General features: G+C 55.0%; 8 protein-coding genes across 8 annotated transcripts; 5 read left to right on the forward strand and 3 right to left on the reverse strand.

Annotated features, from left to right (window-relative positions):
- Positions 1-129: 129 nt before the first annotated feature.
- Positions 130-1,758, reverse strand: LY79DRAFT_567377 (ATP-dependent Clp protease proteolytic subunit). The gene is made up of 5 exons (XM_060558890.1): positions 1,428-1,758; positions 1,352-1,370; positions 1,271-1,296; positions 1,076-1,217; positions 130-1,024 (listed from the first exon to the last, which is right to left on the reverse strand). Exons 1-5 carry the CDS (start codon positions 1,587-1,589, stop codon positions 588-590), a joined length of 786 nt encoding a protein of 261 aa, XP_060409488.1. The 5' UTR covers positions 1,590-1,758; the 3' UTR covers positions 130-587.
- On the forward strand, positions 1,746-3,987 carry LY79DRAFT_567379 (uncharacterized protein). Its single transcript, XM_060558891.1, has 2 exons — positions 1,746-2,324; positions 2,390-3,987. Exons 1-2 carry the CDS (start codon positions 1,970-1,972, stop codon positions 3,508-3,510), a joined length of 1,476 nt encoding a protein of 491 aa, XP_060409489.1. The 5' UTR covers positions 1,746-1,969; the 3' UTR covers positions 3,511-3,987.
- LY79DRAFT_524902 (uncharacterized protein) lies at positions 3,860-4,111 on the forward strand (the record flags this gene model as incomplete). Its single annotated transcript, XM_060555678.1, has 1 exon — positions 3,860-4,111. A coding segment is annotated over one exon (252 nt), but the record flags the coding sequence as incomplete, so codon positions are not given.
- Positions 4,112-5,119: 1,008 nt separating this feature from the next.
- Positions 5,120-8,474, forward strand: LY79DRAFT_640598 (uncharacterized protein). Its single transcript, XM_060562339.1, has 6 exons — positions 5,120-5,154; positions 5,301-5,526; positions 5,593-7,145; positions 7,196-7,518; positions 7,573-7,907; positions 7,967-8,474. Exons 2-6 carry the CDS (start codon positions 5,355-5,357, stop codon positions 8,395-8,397), a joined length of 2,814 nt encoding a protein of 937 aa, XP_060409491.1. The 5' UTR covers positions 5,120-5,154; positions 5,301-5,354; the 3' UTR covers positions 8,398-8,474.
- A 669-nt stretch (positions 8,475-9,143) lies between these two features.
- Positions 9,144-9,960, forward strand: LY79DRAFT_395364 (uncharacterized protein). Its single transcript, XM_060552965.1, has one exon. It carries the CDS (start codon positions 9,294-9,296, stop codon positions 9,792-9,794), a length of 501 nt encoding a protein of 166 aa, XP_060409492.1. The 5' UTR covers positions 9,144-9,293; the 3' UTR covers positions 9,795-9,960.
- Positions 9,961-12,706: 2,746 nt separating this feature from the next.
- LY79DRAFT_395427 (uncharacterized protein) lies at positions 12,707-13,353 on the forward strand. The gene has a single exon (XM_060552966.1). It carries the CDS (start codon positions 12,870-12,872, stop codon positions 13,317-13,319), a length of 450 nt encoding a protein of 149 aa, XP_060409493.1. The 5' UTR covers positions 12,707-12,869; the 3' UTR covers positions 13,320-13,353.
- A 451-nt stretch (positions 13,354-13,804) lies between these two features.
- LY79DRAFT_583325 (uncharacterized protein) lies at positions 13,805-16,625 on the reverse strand (the record flags this gene model as incomplete). The annotated part of the gene is made up of 3 exons (XM_060560317.1): positions 13,805-15,077; positions 15,126-15,316; positions 15,495-16,625. The coding sequence occupies 3 exons, from the start codon at positions 16,623-16,625 to the stop codon at positions 13,805-13,807; spliced, it is 2,595 nt and encodes an 864-aa protein (XP_060409494.1).
- Positions 16,626-20,383: 3,758 nt separating this feature from the next.
- On the reverse strand, positions 20,384-21,238 carry LY79DRAFT_395471 (uncharacterized protein). The gene has a single exon (XM_060552967.1). It carries the CDS (start codon positions 21,088-21,090, stop codon positions 20,566-20,568), a length of 525 nt encoding a protein of 174 aa, XP_060409495.1. The 5' UTR covers positions 21,091-21,238; the 3' UTR covers positions 20,384-20,565.
- Positions 21,239-21,330: the final 92 nt, after the last annotated feature.

Genomic DNA, 21,330 nt, shown 5'->3' on the forward strand with positions numbered 1-21,330 from the left:
GGGGGCGGTTTGGGCGATGTCGGCTGCCAAAAAATTCTGGAGCTCCCCGCCAAGTGCTCCCCGCATTGAAATAGGTCGCTGCTGATTGGCTGAAACCAATGCTCCCCCAGGTCTAGCGCGCTGTATCTCAAGGTGAGCCACCGGCGCCGGTGCAGTCAGCGACGGTGAGCAATGTCAGGCCATCCCAAAGTACAGGTAGGTAGGTAGGTAGGTATATGGCTTGCACACTAGGGATACTAATGCTAACTTTAGCCACTCTCTTTAATCGTATAATCGTCCTTGGAACTGTTGCCCAGCTAGACGTTGATGAGTCTCCGAGCAGGTGTTTCTACAATGTCATCTCCCATCCTGTACTTACTTATTTCCGCTAAGCCCAGATCACTTCCGGTCCCGGATGCGCCCCGCTTTTACAGGCCGAATCTGCCGTATGTGGAGTGCAGCTACCCGGCAACGCACATGCTGCCTCCATAACTGCCACCCACTGCTTCAATCGCAGCTCTGCTACATCAGTCGCTGTCTGGCCCAGACGGTCTGAGCAGTTCGTCCAGGGCGTGATAGCTCCCCTCAGGCCAGTGCTATGGTAGCCTTTACGGCTTGGTCTTCTTCTCGTCCGTCGAATCCTTCTCCTTCAGGTCCTTCTCCTCTCTCCGCGTCAGTATCTCGTCAATGACGCCAATCTCCTTGGCCTCCTCCGCCGTCAGGTACTTATCACGCTCCATCATGTCGTGGATCTCCTCGAGGCTGTACTTGTCTTGGCCGAACGACTTGTTGATGTGCCGCTTCATGATCTCGTTGATCTGTTTGCGGATGCGCTGGATCTGGTTCGCGTAAATGAGAATGTCCGACGCCTGGCCCTGCGTCCCGCCGAGCGGCTGGTGGATCATGACGGAGCTGTGCGGCAGTGCGTATCTCTTGCCCGCCTCGCCTCCCGTCAAAAGCAGCGCTGCCATCGACGACGCGGCGCCAAGGCATACCGTTGACACCGGCGACTTGATATATGTCATCGTATCGTAGATTGCCAGTCCTGGCTCGTGTCAGCTTTCTCCGTTTCGTTGCGAAAACAGTGTGTCGCTACCTGATGAGACTGAGCCGCCCGGGGAGTTAATGTACATGGTGATTGCTTTGTCGGGGCTATCGGACTCGAGCCATAGTAGCTGTGCGACTATTGAGGCCGAGACGGTATCGTCGATCGCGCCGTTGAGGCAGACAATTCGTTCCTGGATTCGTCAGTTGTTTGCGAGACAAGCCGGACTCCTGTAGAATGGTTTACCTGCAGCAGCTTGGAGAAGATGTCGTCTATCTGCACTGTCAGCGAGGGGAGCTCAATTAAGCGGGCGTGTTCGGTACTGACATGTCCTCCAGCCATTGGACTACTCGATTAGCTTTCGCGGCCTAAGGGGCATGTTGGAGAATCATGGATGACGAACCGAGACTTCGGTGATGTAAGGCATAGGGATGTTTGCGACAGGCGGGCTGTTGCCGCCGCCGCCACCTCCTCCAATGGGGAAGCTTGGGAAGTTCGTGAAGGTTCTGACATGCTGCCGAGGAACGGCTCTCAGGGCTCGGAACAGTGTCCTTTGACAGTTCATGGCTGCTGGGGTGCGCAATGCAGTGCGTTGGTGTGTGTGTGTGTAAGGTGTGAGTGCGGTGATGGTTCTGAGGCCGAAAAGATGCAAAAGCGGCAATCGGCGGCAGGTGACGTTGCGCTGCGCAGAGACATCACGCTCTGCTGAAGCTGCCAGCTTACCCCCCTGCACTGACCCCCGAGCTCCGAGCTTCTCACGCGTCTTCGCCTAAAAATTGCCCCGAAGCGCGTAAAGCTTTTTTTCCTTTATCGCCCAGCTCCTGGTCCACCCGGTTCCCCCCAACGTCATTCGAGACCCTTCCGAACGCCGAGACCTTGCGTGCCCTCCCCGTCGCCGACTGACTCCCGCCCCGACACGGCGACGCCCCGACACGGCGACCCGAGATGAAACGATGTACGGCAGTTCGGCCCCTTCTGCGTCCTGCAGGCAGCGCACCGACACAGTTCTGTCAATGCCGGCAAAAGTCAGATGGCTTTCCCGAGAAGCCGTCACCATTCTTCAGAAGGCACGAGTTCGCTCGCAGGACGGAGAAGGGCCTTAGGGGGTACGATCAGAAGCTGAAAGTCGACTCGATGAACAAGACGATCGGGACGTCGGTGGGCGACCTGCCCATCTCGCCCGTGATGGATCCTCGGTGGATGGAGGCCCGGACGAGGTATAAGACTCCGAAGCCCAGGCGGCCTAAGGACGTGCTACCTGCGGGCCGGTTTCGTAAGAAGCTTGAGGCGAATCCATATGGTCAGTCATCATACCGACGCACCGCAAAACCCCGACTTCAGCACGTTACTGACATACTCTCACAGCCCTCGCCCTTTCGACTCCTGTCAGACTATGCCCAATCACTGACGTCCGTCTACCGAAATACTTCCTACAAGAGTTCAAGGCGATTGAGAACCCGGAAACAAAGAGCTTCTGGTGGACACCCGGTGACTTGGATGTGATGTACGCCGCAAAGGATTGGGAAAGGGACGATGAACCACACGAAGATGACGTTCCCTCAGAACCGCAAATCCCGGCAGAGACCCCCGTTGCGCAACAAAAGGCTACGCAGAAACTCCTGAGACGGTCTCCGGCCTGCTATATGCTCGCGAGGAGACCCCTCCTCAAGTCCATCAGCGGGACCAAGAAAAAGGGCCTCTACGGCGAAAAATGGAAGGCCCTGCTGTCCAGGCGGGGGGGCTCCCTCACACAGCGCATTGCCAAGAGACAGGTATGGCGGGAGGACATGGATGACTTCGTCCTCGACAACATGCGCCGGAACGTCATGAAGTACCTTGTCTACTTCGCCGAGCTCCGTGCGGGGCAGGACCACCGGTCGTACCTCCTGCGCCTCGGGAGCTGGGACAGGGCCGCGACGATACCGCAGCGAGGGTGTCTGCTGTGGTACTACGCGGAGAACGGGCCCCAGAGGCTGGGCGCGGCGACCAGGCCAGATGGGGGCGACAACGCCGCCGCCGCCGCCGCCACGGCGCTGGAGCCATTCTCCACGTACGACGTGCCGAAGGCCAAGTACGAGAAGAAGTTGCCGGTCTACGACCTCGGGTGGCTGCTGGGCGAGGACCACCTGGCGAAGCTGCGAGAGATCCCAATGTTCCGCGACAGCTCGCTGTTCCTCTTGCGCAAGCAGCGCTCAATACCCCTCCAGCTCTATCTGTGGAAGCTGCAGGCGTACCTGGCCGAGTACGACGCGCCCGAGGTCACGCACGTGCCTGAGTCCGAATCTGCGGGTGATCATACCTCATCGACTGGCGAAAAGCAATCACGGGGTTCGAGTCATGAGAACGACGCTGCTACGCTAGCGCTCCCGGAACGTGAAGGCCGGAAGGACTCGCGGGAGCTGGAACATAAGGAAGCCGACGTCGGCCTCGCCGGTTCAGGGCCGGAAAGACCCGAAGAAAGCGTGACAATCGCAAGCCGGCCATAAGAAGCACTGGACGACAGAAGTGTCTTCGTCTGAACCGCATGTTTCAGGTCGCCAAGGACTCTAAGTAGTCATTCCTTCCAAACACAGTGGCGGGACCTGTGTGAACTGTGTATACTCTGTGTGAACCCGCTTCTAATGGGAGGTTTTGGTGGCTAGGAGTAGCTTACCTGATAAGAGGCGATGGATGCGTTTAGCAAGAAGACATCGCCATGGTTGATGATCTTTTCTTCGTGTTAGATACCCGGAAATAATCGCGCTGCGTTGGCAACTCGCTGTCACAAAAACACAATCCCCCATCAGCATTGCGTTTGTTGTACGTCTTCCTCGGTAGCAGATACACACGCAAAAACAAAAGACATACAACACCAAGGATTCGCTGGTCGTCACCGACCCAACTACTAGTTTGGCCCTCACCGGCTTGTCTATGGGAGAGCGGACGGGATCCCGAATTCTCCGGTGGGTATGGTCGTATGTGGTAGACTCAGCTCCCAAAGAGGCTCATATTGTTGAGCGATGGGGTCTGAGACGCAGAATAGTCTCGTTACTCGGGTCTGGGTCAACCACAGAGGGATTTGTTCAGATAATGAACGATAATATGTGATTTGTGCACTGGGGCGACTGATAGGAGTAAGCAAGAGGAGACGGGAAAAGAGGAATGCATATTGCGTATATGCTATCCCACGCCTTGTCCAATTCCCTAGTATCCGTTCTGACGTGAGAAGAAGAGATCCCCAAGCCGGCCCGTATGGTTCTGATGATAGAACAACGTAACAACTTGGACTTCCCGCTCGGTAACCATAGGTCACGACTGACCATGTAGGCTCTCAAGCCCAGATCTCTGTAAAATCATCAAGCTAGGTGGTTTTTGCCCCATGAATGCCAATAGCAACTTTGCTCCCTCCTAGACAATTGTTACTGTCTCTCTTCACAGCAACGACGTGTGAGATGTAACATGATGGTTCTCAGTACCAGGTATTTCGCGGATCTTAGACTCGACGAAGGGTGGATGTCATAACCGTCATGTACGGCTTAGGGGCACCTTCCTTCTGCCGTTCCTTCCCAAGTCTCCTCAGCGACTGATATCTACCTACCTCCATCCTTTACTCCTATCCTTGACTAAGTTCTCCCTTACAAAACAACCTGCCTAACCTCATCAGACTCTTTCGTCACACAGTCCAAATTTCTCTGCGCAGCTTTCCAACTCCCGCAAGACACAATTCCCTGGACCACGCTCTACATCCCAACTTTCTCGCTTCGCCCTCTGGTTCAAGCCCAACGTATACAGCACAACTTACTTGCCTGAGCAATTCATAAACTTTGGGCCCCAACTCCCTGACCTTTGCTAACTTCTTTTGCACACATCACCTTTCCTGATATTTCACAATTTTTCATCGTCTGGCTTGAGGCAGTAGCGTTTTCAAATCCTCCCCGGTCAACTCCATCCCAGTTTCTATCTCGCCCGTACCACTCACTACCACGGGACTCTCCTTCCTGCTGATTCCCACGATTTCCGCGAGAGCACCTGCCTCTTGTTGCGTGTGCAACTACCTGCTGTTCTTCCTTTAGTTCTTTCCAGACCCCCTACAGTATAAATTCCTTCTTCCTTGCTCTTCTTATCTTTCCAACCTCCACCTCTCCTCACTCGTAAGCATTATCTGCAGTTCTTTTCGATCAAGCCGATCTCTACTTCATCTTCACTAGAGAAACATACACTTTACCCAGCTGTATTCACCTTCACACCCACCCATACATTCAGTGGCGGTGATATTTCCAGCGCTTACTTATTGCAGCACCTTACCCTTCAACGAGACCCTTCTTGCAACCTTGCTTGCTCATTGGCCACCATGGCAGACGCACCTCAGCCCGTCGTCCTCCATGACACTGCCGAGCGTGTCAAGGCAAAGGAGGAAGCTCGTGAGAAAGGCATGAACCTGCTTCAGAAACTCAAAAAACTCCTGCATGACGATCCAGCCGGGCGGGGCCTAGAACGCTTGGAGGATTGGAATGGAAATCTAGGTAAAAATCCGGGTCACATCATTCCCCAACGCGTACGATGCCATGTTGATACTTACCATGGAGCAGATGTCCTGAAAGACAGCATCAAGTCGCGCGAGATTCTAGTTGGCGTTGTTGGGGAGACAGGACTCGGCAAAAGTTCCCTGATCAATGCACTCCTTGGGTGCCCAATTGTGCCCACCAGCAATTCCGAGGCTTGCACAGCGGCCGTCTGTATCTTTGGATGGAACTATGACATCACAGATGGGAAGAACTTCAGAGGAAATATTACTTTCAAGAGTTACGAGACTGTCGAAGCTGAACTCGACGCGCTCAAGGCCGAGCTGGCGGATCTTGAAGATACTCGCAAAGCCCACGGAGATGACCCAGACCCCGAATACAATGATCGATGCGCCCAGGCCACCAGGCAAGTCAAAAACGTTGCCAGCTGGTCTGGACTTACACAAGATCTGGTCCGAAAATCATCTCCGGAACAGATCATTCGAAGCTCGCCTGCCTTCTACACTGTTTTCAGAAATAGGAGAGGCGACATATCGGACAAAACCTTCAAGCCTCTCAAGGCTGTGTCGAGAGAGAATTTCATCGATCTTCTCACGCCCTATGTGGCCAGCTCGACGGGCAAGCTTTCGGGGACACAATACTGGCCTCTGGTTGAGCAGGTAGAGATCTTTCTCCGGTCTGAAATCCTCCGTCACGGAATCAAGCTCGTTGATCTGCCCGGTGTCATGGATGCCCTGGAATCGCGTGCCCAGATCGCGCGGGACTACTCCGAGCGCCTCGAGAAGAGAATCGTTGTGACGCCAGCAATAAGAGCTGCCGACAATAGAGCAGCTGCAGAGCTCCTCTTGTCAGAGCAAGAAACCTTGGTTTTGGACATGAACGACATGTTGAAGCCTGATTCGCTCTGTGTGGCCATCACCAAGATTGATGACATTGATTGCGATTCCGCAGAAAAGGAGTTTCCTACAGATGACATTCGCAGAATTTGCCGTGAACTCAAAGACCGCGAAGAACGCGAGGGAGATGACTCAGGCGAGGACGATGGTCATGGTCACCACGACGATGTCTATCAGACTGGTGAGAAACGACGAAGAGGCAACGATGCACTGACACGAAAGGTGAGACAGAGAAGCGAGTCGGTTAAGCCTGGATATGGCAATGACTACCCAGATGTACACACAGAAGAACTCAAATCTATGCTCAAGGCACTCTGCATCCAAGAGCGGAACGCCGAGTTGAAGCAGAAAGTCAAGGACAACCTCCTTGCAACTAGGAAGAAAAACAGGAAGTCCCGAGCGACCTCAGGCACCCTAACAGAGGTGTTTCCTGTTAGCAGCAAGGCATTCCGAAAATTCGAAAGGTCGCGCAAAAGACGCATCATTGAGGGATTTCCCAACCAGGAGTCGACCGGCATCCCGAACCTCAGATCTTGGCTTGACCAAGTTTCTCTCGATTACAGAGAGGAGTGGGTTGACAGCGATATTCATCATCTGCAAGTCCTGTTTGACGCGGCCGATGGTTGGAATCAAGATAATGAATTGGGCACCTCCAAGCTCACTAGTGGCGAGAAGATGAAGCTTGAGAATAGCATCTCTCGCCTAAGCAACACTCTTAAGGAAGTAAGTCGTACATCCTTGCTGGACGGCCACGTTACTTACCGCGACGATAGCAAATCAACCAGAAAGTTCGCGTCGCCATTCAAGGGAAACTTGCTGCTCTGAGACCTCTGCGAGATACTCCTCTGAAGAGAACGAGTGTAGCCAGGAAGATGACAAAAGAAGAGCCAAAGCTAGTCATGGCTGCCAAACTACTCGACCGAGCAGTTGAGGGTTGGGTGAAAAAGAATCCGCGGGCAAGCGTGACGTCGTTGTCCAGGCACGAGAAGACTCACTGGTCCACCTACAGGGCCTGTGTCAGAAGAAATGGAGGCCCATTCATACGTCCAGCAAGAAACGGACAGCCCAAGTCCACGATTCACTGGATGGACGATGTGTAAGTGTCGCATCACGACTTTTCCCACCATCCATGTTTCCTGACTCTAGACAGTTCCCACGCTTTCTGGCAAGCCCATTTTTCGAGCTGGGCCTTTCAATTCACGCGTAGAATTCCAGTCATTAAAGGCAGCATCCGAGGGTGCGGGCTGAAGGTCTTCACCACCTGGGTCCAGAAAATCTTGGAGGACGAAGAATTGCCGCAGTGTTTCAGAGATTTGTTGAAGGCAAATGTATTCAAGCTGGATCATCTCTTCGAGAAATACATTGCGGATGTCCGAGCGCGCGTCAACAAGTTCCAGGAGACATCCAGGGAGAAAAGAGGTATCCTGCAGGCAGCAATGGCAAGTCGCATGCGACCAGGTTTCGAAGCTGCCATCCAACACAAAGGTACATCCTGAACACTCATGGCTACATTGAGAAAGGACATGCTGCTTACACCATCCCAGGTAACGGATTCATGAAGATGCAAACGAAGGCAGTCCGTACACATGCCAGTGCCGTCGGCTACAACATGTTTGAGACGGTGCGCAACGACCTTGAGCTGGAACTTGTAGGCGATATCAAACAGCTCTCTACCGACGTTGCCAACTATTGGAAAGACGAGAAGAAGGGCTGTGGTACTCTTATCAAGAAGGAAATGACCCGCTTGTCCAAGCGACTTTGCGGGAGGCAAGTTAAACTGACGACATCGGAGGAAATCAGCGTCGAGACCAAGAATTCGCTTTCTGGCATTATTGGCGCTTGGCGGTCCGACTGGTACCGAGTCTTCATCCGTCTCCCGGCGCCGACGCATCCATTGGAGGAGTTCGAGAGCATGGATGCAGAGGAGGATCAACAGCCGTTTCTTCCGAACGTGAAAACTGAGACATTCGAGTAGAACGACTTTCTGGGGAAGTGATTTGGCGACAACTATAGGTCGCTGTTTCCGGTTTTTTTCTTTCTTTCTTTTTTTCTCCTGTGCTTTTGGTACCGGGTTTGCGTTCAATGGTCGACGCGTTTTGGAGCATCGAAAGAGGCAAGTTGGAGAGAATTAAGTTGGAGAGCATCTCGGGATGCTTTATGCGTTCAGGGTTCATATTGCTTTCAATCTAGAGCTATGAGATCGCTTGGGGTTGGAACCTCAATGACATAGTCGACTGAATTTGAGACAGCATTGCTTTTATATCAACTCGAGGTTTCAACGTGCAACCGACCTGATGCCTCCGTTTGATTTACAGTTGAGTTTTCCACACATGGTGCATCGTTGGGACGGGCTTATCTTTGACTCATCGCAAGCAAGTTGTACAGCATGTGAGGAGGGCAATGAAGAATGATTGATAGTCGATGACGCATAGGAGTAAGTATCTCCTGCAAAACTCGGCCTCTCTACATGGCAGCTCATGCTCCTCGCTTCTCTCTCCTTGCTCGTTTTCTTTCTGTGCCCCGGGGCAGAGAGCCCGTATCTCGGCTCTCTTGTACGTCCTTCTATCTCCATGTCTAAATGGTTTCTGGGCGACACCGGGTCAGTAAAGGCAAGCGAGACTAGAGCAAAAAAGCACAAGGCATAGGAGCCGCAGCACTGAAGGCGAGCCTCGATGCTGCCTTCAATATCGGAGGGGCGTCGAGGAAAGCGAGCCGCTCTGCTAAAAGGCCCTCCTCTCTCTTCGACTCATCCACGCTGGTTCCCTTGACTTGCCGCCGCCCCACTGCTTGAATACCGCCAAACCCTCGGCCTCCACACCGAGAGCCCCACGCACAAACAGGCGAATCCCACATGAGCCTCTCACCGCCCCGATGTCCCCAACAAGCGTCCTAGCGACGCTACGAGCAAATATCATGATATGCGCCGATGGTTTAGTGGTAAAATTCTCCGTTGCCATCAAGCAGCGTCGGGGAGCCGGGGGTTCGATTCCCCCTCGGCGCACTTTGTATCCCTCACTTCTCTTGCTTTTCCCCTCTTTTTCCTATTTACACAGAAGTGGGTTTAGTAGCCATGCAAGTATATACATACCCACACCGGTTTGTAGACGGCCGTCATTTCACACGCTTAGGACTTCTCGAATCTCGATACTACTAACCCAGAGCCAAACTAGCCCATCCGCGCAAGGATCACGAGGCCGTACTTCTCGTCGCCTCCCCGAGGCCTGGAACGTGCTGAAGGCGAAGTGGTTGTTTTTGAGGTGGGGCGGCTGGCCGGGTGTGCGTCGTGTCCGCGGAGATGGCAGCGAGCTCACGCTCGACCTCGGGGCGGCCGACGACCCGGGCGACACCCAAGACGGGATGTGGTGTCGATAGCAACACGCGGGAGCTCCTTGTACCAGTTTCTGACGCAGAGCCAGGTGCTCTGTATCTCTGTTTCTGACGTCTTTCGGCTGTTGGACAGTGGACTCGCTGTTGGGATTAGAGGGGGGTTACAGCGTCGGTTCGAGGGGTGGGCGTCGCTTGGCCTCGCGTATGTTAATGGCCGAGAGTGAGTTGGAATGCGATGCGGCTAGCAAAGGCGAGGCTTGGGCGCCACTTGGGTCACCTCTCTGCGTTGTAAGACTGACCGAGAAGCTGCCGTCGTCGCCGGCGGCGACGGCGCTGAAACCGGCCTGGCCCGGCCCGCTGACCGTGCTCGAGATGAGATGACCACGCCGACGACGCTCGTGGTCGAAACGCAGCGGCTCCCCCGGCGTCGGACTCCGGGACAGCAGTCCCGCCTCGTCAGGATGGTAGCCTGCAGCCCGCAGCTGTTGCCTCCTGCCCACGGCCCCCACTGCCTCGGCCGCGTTCCGAACCGCTCTGTCCCTCTGACCCAGTCCCCGCCTGTTGACGGGCGACGGTCTTGTTGGTGACGGCAAGCCAGCAGCCACCAAGTATTAATACCAGCCCGTCCGCTGTGAATGCCCACGGGCTCGCTAAACCCGTAAAAAAGAAACAGAAAAAAAAACCCCCACAATCAATGTCTTGCTCACAGCCTCCTCCTTCCCCCCCCTCACCTCCCCTTGTGGCTTTCTACCGAGACGTATTATTTGGAGTAACAATTAAAGACGGCCTCTCTGCACCGCGAGTCTCGGTATGTTGGTGGTGGCTAGCGAATCTCTCAAAAGCCAGGTCGGTCTGCGCCACCAGCTGATGCGAAACTGCGCTGAGAGGGGGCACGTGTAAGTCGGGAATAGGCCGGAATCGGAAACCGTCCCACAACCTGCCAGAGTTGCGGCTGAACCAGGTTGAGGCAACGTGATTTGGATAAATCTTATGCCTCTATGGTTGTGATCCATTCGATCGGGCTTTTTACGGCGCCATACGCCTCCTGGGATTGTCTGCCTTGTCCCGGTATCGGACCCTGACCATGGCGGTCCAAGTCAGACCAGACCACCCTTCATCGTGCTGTATTCCCGCCGTCGTGACGCAGACCCGACAACATCGTTAGACTGCAAGTCCAGAACATCCAGCCTATCCCACGTACCAGGTCAGCGCGTCTCCCCCCCAACCCCTAGTCCGAGGGGAGGAAGGAGGAAGGGGGCTACGTTGTGCTTCAAAACGAGAGGATGAAAGATGGGGGGTTCGTAAATGCCCTCCCTCCCCCCATCCAACAAAAGAACCGCCGTATCCGTATAGTGCGATGTGCTGTTATGGCGCCAGTAGTCGATACCCTCCTCCACAGTGCCTCGCCTCCCTCCGCCGATCCCCTTCAGCCCTAGCTGGCCGGGCGCCAAGTTCAATCAAGCTCACCAGAGAGTCCCCAGCCTCCGAGAGAAATGGGGTCATGTTGTCTCTCCTCGCGTGCTCCGGCGCTAACCCGGAAGGATCCGAGCAAACACACTCACACACTCACACACGTATGCAGTCCTCCCCCCCTCCGTCACATCACATTCGTAACGATTGGAGCGCGATGCGCCCCCCCCCCCACCCGAGAAACACAGATAAGAGGAAAAGGAAAGAAGTGGAAAGAAGAAAAAAGCTTATCGTCTGCGGAGCTCTTCCTTCTGCCCTCCTTTTCTTCTTTCGAAACGACAAACCCCGGCCGCGCGAGCTCGTTGGAATCTCGTGACATCCCGGGACGAATGTCGGGTGTGGCGCCCGGGTGAGACTTGTCTAGAGAGTCCCCCTCCCCCAAAGACCAGCCATCCATGACAATTAACCACATAGAATGCAAGAGGGGGGAGAGAATTAGAAATACGGTAATGACCAGAACTAGTAACGGTGAATGAACAACCGGGCCCGTCATCCCCCCCCCCCCCCCCCCCACCCTCTCCCCCCTGTCATCCGCATCCGCTCGACTAATTCGATCCCGCACGCCGCCCGGCGCCGGGCGGGAAAGCTCGTCATCCCAGGCCCAACTAACGCCAGTTCCACTCGTCCCACACACCCTCGCTCAACCCCCCACCTGGAATCAAGCATTCCCCTGGTGTAGTTGCAGCTCCGCGTTCCCACTGCCCATTTTGTGTTATACGTTAGGTGTTGTATGTATGTCTGTGCTGTGTGATTGATTTCGAGCTCACGCAGGTCATCGCGGGAACGAGCGGAACAATGATGGGAGGAGAGGCAAGGGGGCAGCGACGCTCTCTCGCCAGAGGAACAAGGATCGACAATCCTCCCGACCCAGACACACAAAGAGAGGGTCCCGGCAAGAAACAAAGTGGACAACGAGCCAAGCAAAGCACATGTCAAAATGGTAAAGGTCGGTTTCGCGCCCCCTCTCACCAAAAGCCGATTTCAAAGCCCGAATATAACGGAGGTCAGGGGCGGGGAGGCAGCAGCATCCCATGTCACTGGCGTAACGGGGGAAAAAAAAAAAGAAAAAAAAAAAAATCCAGAATCCGAGGATGAAGGGCGTCTATTCCGAACGTGTTCTAGTATTTGTTTGTTTGCTGGGGGGTTTTCCAAATCATGTGCGGGGATCCTGACTACTTTCCTCCTCGTCCCCATCGAGGAATCGGGGGCTGCTGGAAATCCTTCATTCTCCATTAAGATGCTGGCCGCCGGCGTCGTTGAGCGACGTTCCCGAGATTCGCGCTTTGGCGGGTCACTGGTGGGAAACCTGCCGAAAGGTGACTGATCAACCAGCACACGCACGATGATTCTTACGGTGGAAGCCAGCTGTGCGGAGACCAGCTTCACTGGCACTCGGCCCCGGTGCCTTATCGTGCGCAAACTCTCGAGAGCATGATCCCGCCCGCCGAACCCTCGGGGAAAATGGGACGCCCAATCCAACCCGCCGCCGGGGCAGGCCGAAACCGGGCTGACGGCCAGGCAGCCAGGCGACTAAGAGTTAGGCGACGTGCGACGGGGGACTGTGGTTATGTGTGGGGGGGCCTCGGCGCATCGACCCAAGTCGACTGAGTGACTGTTCATTTACACACACCCTGTTGACTTGCTCACCGCATGCGTCTACATGGCCCCCCTACTCGAGGAACCACAGCAAGGCCCCCAAAGCGATTGCTGACTGAAGTGATGGGAATCTGGCGAAGAGAAGTAAGCCGGGTGGGAGCCTCTAATCGCGTCCTGCCCAAGGCTCCCGAGACCATCCTCTTCCTCGTCCAGCTAGGCTCCGTACTCGTGCCTCGGCGTCGTTGCAGACCAGCCTATTCAGGTCACTCGGCTCGATTGGTTGGTTTCTCATCTCGTCAGATTGGGGTGGGTTTGGCGCTATGCATCCCTACCTACCCCGCAGTTTCTCCGTCCCTTCATCTCACCTCATCTCTCGGCCACCCACACCCACTCCGTACACACACCGCGGCATCAATGTCATCCTTTTCGGGATATCTATCGCGCTTTTGTGAAGTCGTTTCATCATCGTCTCTCCATTTCTCTCCTCTCTTGCTGTTGGCTTAGAGTCTCCACCCGTCCTCCCGCTGGTATCGTGGTATCGGCTTCGCCATCTGATCATCTCCGTTGCTGATTATACTGTACAATGTGTGTCATTCCGTGAAAAACGTGTGCTCGCTGTGCTGCCATCGGAATAAACTCCAAATACGCCAGCCATGGCATGTCCATGGCGTGATGCCCTAAACCCAAGTACTCCTAAATTATCCAAAATCCCTCTGCTTGGCCGCTTCGAGGTATCATTGATCCCATCCCACCAAACCCCTGTTAACCGCCTTTCGTTTACGTATCCCCAAGTGGTCTTGCGCGGTCGTCGCATCGTAGCATCCCATCGGATGAATTAAAATAAGAAGATAATGGTGTAATGCCAGGAACAAAGTGGCCCGTAGTGTTGTGAAGATGCCATGCTTCTTCCCGGACCCAGCCGTTCGTCGACGTAGTGCCACCGCCGGTATTCGCGCGTTTTGTGAAACATCATCGAGTAGCGCTTGCCTCTAGATGAGCGAGAACTTGGACGGCGCTGTGTGTCCCAGAGCTGCCGCCAATGCCGAGTTCGAGTCGGGAGCGTGTTCCGTGTAGTGCATGTCCTCTTCGAAATAGGGAAGTACCTTGATGCCGCAATGTTGCTGGAAGAAATGAATACCAACGTCGTACCGGTCTCTGCATCGCCTGTCCCACGGATCCACCTTGAGTGGGCTGTGATAGCAAAACGTGCTATGTTCAGCACCTCGCACGGGAAAGACAAGCCCTGCGCCCTTCATTGCCGCCCATAGGTCGAGGGCAGAAGCTCTCGTGTTGTCGCTGTTGGGCCAGATTGCCTGCATCAGCTGCACCGCGGCGTATCGCAGGGATAGGTCATCTGCGCTGCCCTGCCCATGTCGCCCTGCGATCTGCCGCCGCAGCGGCTGAAGCTCCGAGAGTAGCTTCTCGAGTCGTTCGGGATTGGCGTGGTTGTAGAAGAGGGCCAGGTCAATCCATGTCCGGGCGACATACGGGTGACGCCGGCCGTAAATGGCCTCGAGCTCTTCGGCGATAATGGGAATACAACACCAGACCAGCTCCGAGAGCGTAATCGGCCCATGCTTCTGTTGCACTTCGTACAACGTGGAAAAGGTTTGTCGTAGGGGATGCGAGCGTTCAAAGTTCGTCGACGAGTAGGCCGCGAGGTACTTGCACAGGGCAGTCATCATGCCCGCGTCGCGATGCACCATGCCCAGAAGCAGCTCCTTGATACCCTGGGGCGACAATTGCTTCAGGTCCATCTCCAGCCGCTTGAATGCCCTCATCAGGAGATGTCCTCCGGCGTCGTGCTCGCCCATCTCGAATTTCTTGTTGGCGTCGGCAAACATGTCGCTCGATCCGGCGCCCCAGAGCATAATCGACGTCCATCCAACCTGCCTGTCCGTCTCCACTTCGAATTGGCGGCAATGCAGAAACGCCTTCCTCATGTTCCCAACTATCGTCTCCTGCGCTCGGATCAGGTCTGGTGATCGCAGATAGCCCGGAGCGGGCGGCGGTGTCGGGGTACGACATCGCACATAGGACGGAAGCTGAGCTGGCGTTTCAAAGTCGACGAGATCGTACTCCGTAACTCCTTTCCTCTTGAGATACGTGCCCAGGTTAACCACCTTGCCATTCCGCACAAACTCGGACACCTTGCCTTCGGCATCACGCTGAAATTTCATCGACAAGAGCCTCTTCACTTCGTCCTCGGTATTATTCTTGACAAAGCCCCACTGCGAGAATCTCGTCTTGTACATCTTCGGCCTGCGACGGTAAGATGATATGTCTGTATGGAGAACCGGGCAGACTTACGTGGCTTGAAACCCGTACTGATCGGCCATGATTTGCATGACTTCTTTCAGAGGCCGTCGCTCTTCCAGATACAAATGCCTTATCGTCAGTTTGAACGATTCCCATGCTTCGGCAGGCACCTGCTCCCGTGACGGCCGACTACCCATAGCAGGCTTTGGTGTAGGAGCAGTGCTAGGTGCTCGAGCTCGGCCCTGCAACCCAGTTAGACTAGGGCGTTTCCAAAGGTGAAAAAGAAAAAAAGAAAAAAAAAGAATAGCATACAGGGAATGACGTGGGAGGCGGAGGACCAAAGGGTGTTTGCATCCCACTCGGAGTGCCAGGGATAAGGGTCGGTGCCGGCGTCGGTGCTGGGCTAAAGGTCGAGGTTACCGGGCTGAACGGTGCAGATACCGGGCTGAAAGCATCCGTATTCGGGGGTGGGCTGAAGGCATTTGCGTTTGGAGGGGGACTGAAGGTGTGTGCGGACGAGCTGAAAGCGCTTGTCGAGCTGAATGTATTGGTCGACTGGCCAAAGGCGTTGTTGAGTTGAGAGTCAAAAGGCTTGACTGATGTGCTGAATGTATTCGTCTGGAGATTAAAAGCAGTTGACTGGGATGCAAAGTTCTTGTTCGAGGCATTGAAATCATTCATCGGCAAGTTGTAGGTATTCGACTGAGAACTAAACGTCTTGGCCGTTGAGTTGTTAAAGGGGTCCAGTTGGCTAAAGTCTGCAGGCTGTTGTTGAGCCCGATGAACCTGGGGCGGCGGCGGTGGTGGTGGTGGTGGATTCGGGTTGGAAGGGGCAGCACGGGTGTTTCCATCACCGAACTTTGTGTCTGGTGTATATAATGGGATGCTAGAGGGCGCGCGGTTCAAGACTGGCTTTGTACTTCGGGGCACTGGAGGACGATATGATTCCTGGGCACGAAAGAAATTCGGCGTGGCGGGGCTGTAAGCGGCGGAACTGGCAATTCTACTCATACCATAAGATTTCATGTTTCCTGTACTGCCGTGCATGCTGCTGCTGCTGCTGCTGCTACTGCCGCCGCCGCCGCCAAAATGTGCCGACGGCGGGCTTGCAATGGACGGGGTTGCCACTGAACTGGCTGTGCTCGTGACTCTGTTACTGCTTGGCGGCGCTGCGCGAATCCCTTCAAATCGCGCAATCAAGTTGGACACTCCGGCGGGGGGCGGATCGAGCTCGTCGAGTTCCATTCCCTCGTTCTGTTGTTGTTGTTGCTGCTGCTGCTGCTGCGATGCGTGGCCCATCGAAGAGCCCGGGTTGAAGCGTGAATGTTGCGCGCCAGGCGAGGTCCAGTCCATGGACGACGAATCGAAGTCCCTCCGGACGGGCTCCTGCTGCAGCGGACATGTTGAAGGGTTGCCAAAGTTCTGGGATGTACCAAACCTAGCATATGGTTGACCGGAGGTGTTGAGAGTAAGGCCACGATGATGGTTGTTGGCATCGTATTCTGACCCAGAGGGAACACCGCGGGACTTGTCCCCAGGATGATGGAACATCTCGGCCGCGCCCGGCGTCCCCCGATGGAGCAGAAGTACGGCCCGCTGAGTAGATGTCAATACTCGGACGAGTCAAAGCTCCTCGGTAGGACAGGTGCCTCGTGTCGTCGTCGAGTACGATTCATCCAAGAAGCCCAGCACGTTGCCCTGGTGGCAAGCATCAATTGCCCTTTGGATGGAGATGGGTGGGCGCCACTGGGCCTTCAAATGAAAGACGAGAGCGTGGGAGGAGACCGAGCAAAAGTGCCCATGATCGTCGCCACATAAGAGAGAAAGTGTAATTTCTCCGGCTGCCTGGTTAAGAATAGAGCGAAAGAGAAAGCGTCATGGTTCCGTCCAGTATGGGCAGCGGATGGGTTCGAAAAGATTAAAGACTGAATAGAGAACCCGAGAGTTGTTGGCACGGGTCAGTTCAGTTCAGGTCAGGTCAGGCCAGGAACAAACAAGGTCGAACTGGGATAGGACGGGAAGCAATAGCTGGGCCGAACGGGCAGCAGTAGTGTCTCTCGTATAGGCCGCGGCAGAGAGAGGGAGGGAGAGATAGCGTGCGTGTGTGTGTGTGTGTGTGTGTGTGTGTGTGGGTGAGAGGGAGAGGCACATGGGGGGGGGGGGGGGGGATGGGGAATGGGGAGCCGTTCTTCCAGACCCGCTCCCTCGTTCCTTCATTGCTTCTGGCCTGCCCGGCTAGTGAGTGAGCGGTAGTAGGACTCCCGCTCTTTCAACGCGAAGCCTACTTTCCGTTGTTGAACGGGTATTGGTTGCGGCGGTCGCCAAGTTCCCCGGGTGGTGGAAGCTGCAGGCAAAAGTTCCTTCGCGTAAATTCCCCAAAAGGGAAAGCGAGCCTGGTGGCACAAGGGTAGAACAAGGCCGTTTCCCCGTCCCCTCGAGGCTCTCTCTTCATCTCAGCGATAAGAGGGCGCCGTCCTCGCGGGTGCCAGCGAGAGAGCCATAGCTGAGCCCGTGGAGCTGCGCGGTGGGAATGGGGATTGGGAAGGGGGGTAAAAAAGCAGCGTTACACGACCAATGGCTGTTCAGACTGTCTGTCAGGCTGTCCGGGCGTTTGTTAAACGAACGGGGGGACCATTCACAACGGCTCCTACTGCTCGGAGCGGGCGCTGACAGGCAATTCGCCCGAGAGAAACATGACGAGATTTGGGGGGAACACTCAATGTCGTGTATGGGGGTCTAAGCTTCGCTCCGTATCGAAGCTGGGTGCAAGGCGGTTCGTCCCTTTGGTAGACTTTGTGGGTACGAATGCTGGCTGGTACCGGGTGGGTGTGCTCCCTAACGCCTCGCCCTATTGCTGCGCGCGCAGCAGCAATACACAACGGGAGCACAGGCCGGGTGCGTGTCTTTCGACTCCAGCCCCAGGATCAGGGAGGGCCCCGGGAATTCGTCCAATGTGCCCCGAATGTCGACATTGGTGCCAAAGAGCCTACCGGCCTGTGGGAAAGCGACTGATGAGTGGGCGAGTAATTCCAATTTCCAGGGTGGCCAGGTGGGGGAACAGGCATCATGGTGCCACCACTGTTCTGGATTAAGAAGGTGAAAGAGCGTCCTCGTCCGCCCAAAAGACGCCAACGACCAATTCCTGACTCAGACCACCAATCACCATGCCTGGTTAGTAGTGTGCTATCAACTAGGTAGGCACTCCCCCTTTCGGCACGGCCGCGGTGAGAGTTAGTTGTGCCCACGCTGTCAGTCAAGGCGTGGGGTTCCAACCGAGCTCGCGGACACCACCCGTCTGCCAGTCCACAATGTTTTGTTGCTGAGGTTCAGAGATGTTCTCCGTCCACCGCAGGATAGCAGATGATGAGAGAGATGCCCTGCTCGCTGTTGACCCTCGCTTAGCCAAGCAACCAAACTAGCCATCTAGCAGGCAAAAGCTGGAGGTGCCGCCCACGGACGGGAGGCTAACACGCTTTAGAAGCTTGGTGCATGTTCTAACGGCCCCTTCCACCAAGCCAACTTGGTGCCGTCCGATAAGCCGCCTCGGGGCGCGGCCAATGACCATGTCAAGATACCAATCCGAGCTACGCCGCTAGAGTCTAACCCCTTTAGGCACCCTCAGTTGCCAGAGAGTTGCGATCGCGGATTCGTCCATTCAGCCACTTTCGATAGGCGATGGCGGCGGGCGTGGGCAAGAACCGGTTTGAGGGTGCGTTCGCGCGGGCTGACCGTAAGACAAAAGCGATCGCTGTCTATTAGGGACGCCACGATCCTGGGCCGAACGCTGGTCATTCGGACGACAGGCAATAGGATTGGGCGGCGGTCCGAGGGGCACTGCCGGCGCGGCGGTCAACATGGTTTCGGCCGGTTGCACCACAGGCCACATCCGTGTAGTGTTTGTTCTGTCTGTCAAGGCCGAGGTGTGGCCAAATGCCGACTTCCATTGTTCCAAACAGTGGGTTGGGTGGACACGCTCTTTTCCAGCTCCGGTATCCGTACAGTTTGTAATCAAGGCATTCGAACACAGTCGGCCATTGTAGGCTAGTCGCAACGACCTGATTAGCCTGTAGACAACAAGCAGATATCGAAAGCATGTCAGTAGGAGATCGAACGGCCAAGGCTCAGCCCAACCAGAAAATACGTAGCTCGCGCAAAATGCCCCTCCCGAAGGATTTGGAAATGGGTGCCGGCCAATCTCTTTCTTTCCTCCGGTTTTTCGACCCCAATATCCGCTCAGCCAAGAAGATCCCTGCGAGAGATAGCCCAAGCACAAGGACCAGCTGCGGATTCTCTGCCAACCAAAGGTGAAGTTTGGTCGACGTTGAATTATGTACCTATGTACGGATAGCAACGCGCATACAGGACTAGTCAGCGGTGCAAAGTAGCTGCAGTGGGTGGAGGGTTTGACATCTGCTGGGCACCGCAGGCCGACCTATTCAGAATAAGCATTCTCTCTCACGCATGACGTCGGACCGTAAGGGTTTCGGGTTTAGGGAATGCAGTTCAGCGCGAGTTCGGGGGGGCATGAAGTCCTGCCTAGAGCCGTGCTCCAGCAATGATGAGCCTGGGAATCGCCCATGTTTGGGCCCGTCTTCCAGGGCATGCAAGCCGAGTGGTTCCCATCTGAACAATAGCAAACCACGTCTCTCGGATACAAATGGGTTTCATCCGAACCAGCGTAGGCAACTCCTTCAGACCGGGATGCAACCATCTGCAACCGCGTCCAAGTACGCTTCTGATTGTCGATGGCACGCCTTTGGCCGATTCCAATGCATATGCCAGACTGCAAGTGTGGCAGCCAGAGTGTGACAACCATCAGTCGAAAACGGGCAACCAGTCATCCTTTCGAGGGATATCAAATGATGACAGCACTTGCTTCCGGGCTGAGGATGATATCTATGCTGTGCCATGATAAGTCAGAAGGTTTCCAACAGCGAAGCATCTCCCAAATGCTTGGACCCAGGTAGCCCTACCGATAAGGAATGACAGAGTTTCACCATGTTTCCTTTGGGAAGGTAGAGCAGGGTACTTTGGTCAAGTGTCCGTCAGTGCCAAAAACCTGCTAGCCGACGGTACGAGGCGGACACCCCAGCTTCACCGAGACTGGGCATGTGGAAGAGGTTTATGATCGGATGCTGCAGATACACCCTATCTGTAGCTGACGGGTATGCGCGGGGTGGTTGGCACTGCGGATCCTAGCCCTCTACCATGAATTGAGCGCTCGGCCCGGGGTCTGGCATATCTCTGACTTCTTTTGGCTTGATATTACTAGTTGGTTGTGACTTGTCGATCGAGATACCTAACGCACGATTCTTGGTTCAGAGAAAGGCCACCGGCATTGTGTTGGGAGTCGGGTGACTTCAACTGGGCAAGAGCGGCGGCGGCCTTGTTTGATTATCGAGTCGAAATGGGGAGAAGTGATCTTGATCAATTGTTTCGTGATGAAATCGTTAATGGCGTTAGACGGAGCAGGCCTGTATCGACTTGTTTCTTAGCTGTGGCCTTCGTCAGTGCAAAGGTAGGTACTCTGGTAAAATTTGTCGGTTCGATATCCCCCTTCGGTTAAAGAATCTGATATTCTTTCATGCAAGTCTGCCTCGCTACACCGTCCATCCCGAAGATCCACGGGGGTCGAGTCATCTCCAGATTGGGATCTTGCTCCGAGGATGGGGAGGTTATCGGCGAGAGGGCGTATCGAAGACAATGTCCGAATATTGCCAGTGATGTACCACTGAAGTAAGACTGATCGAATCTGCCCAGAGCAGGGTCCTCGTTTACACCTCGACGGACGATGTATGGAGAAAGGCATGTCATGATGGTGGGAAAGATGGCTTTGGGCCTTCATCCACGGCCCATGACGGACCGAGCATTGGAGAGATAAGAGAGCCCCCAATTCTTCTTGGAAGGCGCGATACAGACCGGGTACACCACTGAGGGAAGGAAGGTTCGACATCCCCGATGCGCGGGGATAGGAAGGAACACATACTTGCTCTCTCCACTTTCTTCCTTCCCACATTTCTCTTGCTGCCGTCCATGCCCGGGAGCCTAACCCACTTACTTCTTGTCACTCGCACAGTTTGGCACAAATGAGTTCTTACAGCAACAATGAATGTCGAGAGTCGACAGGACTCCGAGGTTGGAACGCCGTCACTATCGAATAATATTCATTAAATCTTACAAGTATGCGTCGCGGAGATACGCGTGTCATTGTCGCCGCCAGATACACACAGCCGCTACGTCTGCTGCCCTACATGCA

This window comes from Colletotrichum navitas, assembly GCF_030913465.1.
Source record: "Colletotrichum navitas strain CBS 125086 chromosome Unknown LY79scaffold_83, whole genome shotgun sequence".
Taxonomy (NCBI): domain Eukaryota; kingdom Fungi; phylum Ascomycota; class Sordariomycetes; order Glomerellales; family Glomerellaceae; genus Colletotrichum; species Colletotrichum navitas.

Bases quoted from the DNA above. Each gene is read 5' to 3' on its own strand.
- LY79DRAFT_567377 (XM_060558890.1), bottom strand. From the start codon at position 1,589: ATGAACTGTCAAAGGACACTGTTCCGAGCCCTGAGAGCCGTTCCTCGG. The intron at 1,218-1,270 runs GTAAACCATTCT...TGACGAATCCAG, and splicing joins TCTTCTCCAAGCTGCTGCAG to GAACGAATTGTCTGCCTCAA. The intron at 1,025-1,075 runs GTAGCGACACAC...GACACGAGCCAG, and splicing joins GGGCGGCTCAGTCTCATCAG to GACTGGCAATCTACGATACG.
- LY79DRAFT_567379 (XM_060558891.1), top strand. From the start codon at position 1,970: ATGAAACGATGTACGGCAGTTCGGCCCCTTCTGCGTCCTGCAGGCAGC. The intron at 2,325-2,389 runs GTCAGTCATCAT...ATACTCTCACAG, and splicing joins GCTTGAGGCGAATCCATATG to CCCTCGCCCTTTCGACTCCT.
- LY79DRAFT_640598 (XM_060562339.1), top strand. From the start codon at position 5,355: ATGGCAGACGCACCTCAGCCCGTCGTCCTCCATGACACTGCCGAGCGT. The intron at 7,146-7,195 runs GTAAGTCGTACA...CCGCGACGATAG, and splicing joins TAAGCAACACTCTTAAGGAA to CAAATCAACCAGAAAGTTCG. The intron at 7,519-7,572 runs GTAAGTGTCGCA...GACTCTAGACAG, and splicing joins ATTCACTGGATGGACGATGT to TTCCCACGCTTTCTGGCAAG.
- LY79DRAFT_395364 (XM_060552965.1), top strand. From the start codon at position 9,294: ATGTCCCCAACAAGCGTCCTAGCGACGCTACGAGCAAATATCATGATA.
- LY79DRAFT_395427 (XM_060552966.1), top strand. From the start codon at position 12,870: ATGCGTCTACATGGCCCCCCTACTCGAGGAACCACAGCAAGGCCCCCA.
- LY79DRAFT_395471 (XM_060552967.1), bottom strand. From the start codon at position 21,090: ATGTGGGAAGGAAGAAAGTGGAGAGAGCAAGTATGTGTTCCTTCCTAT.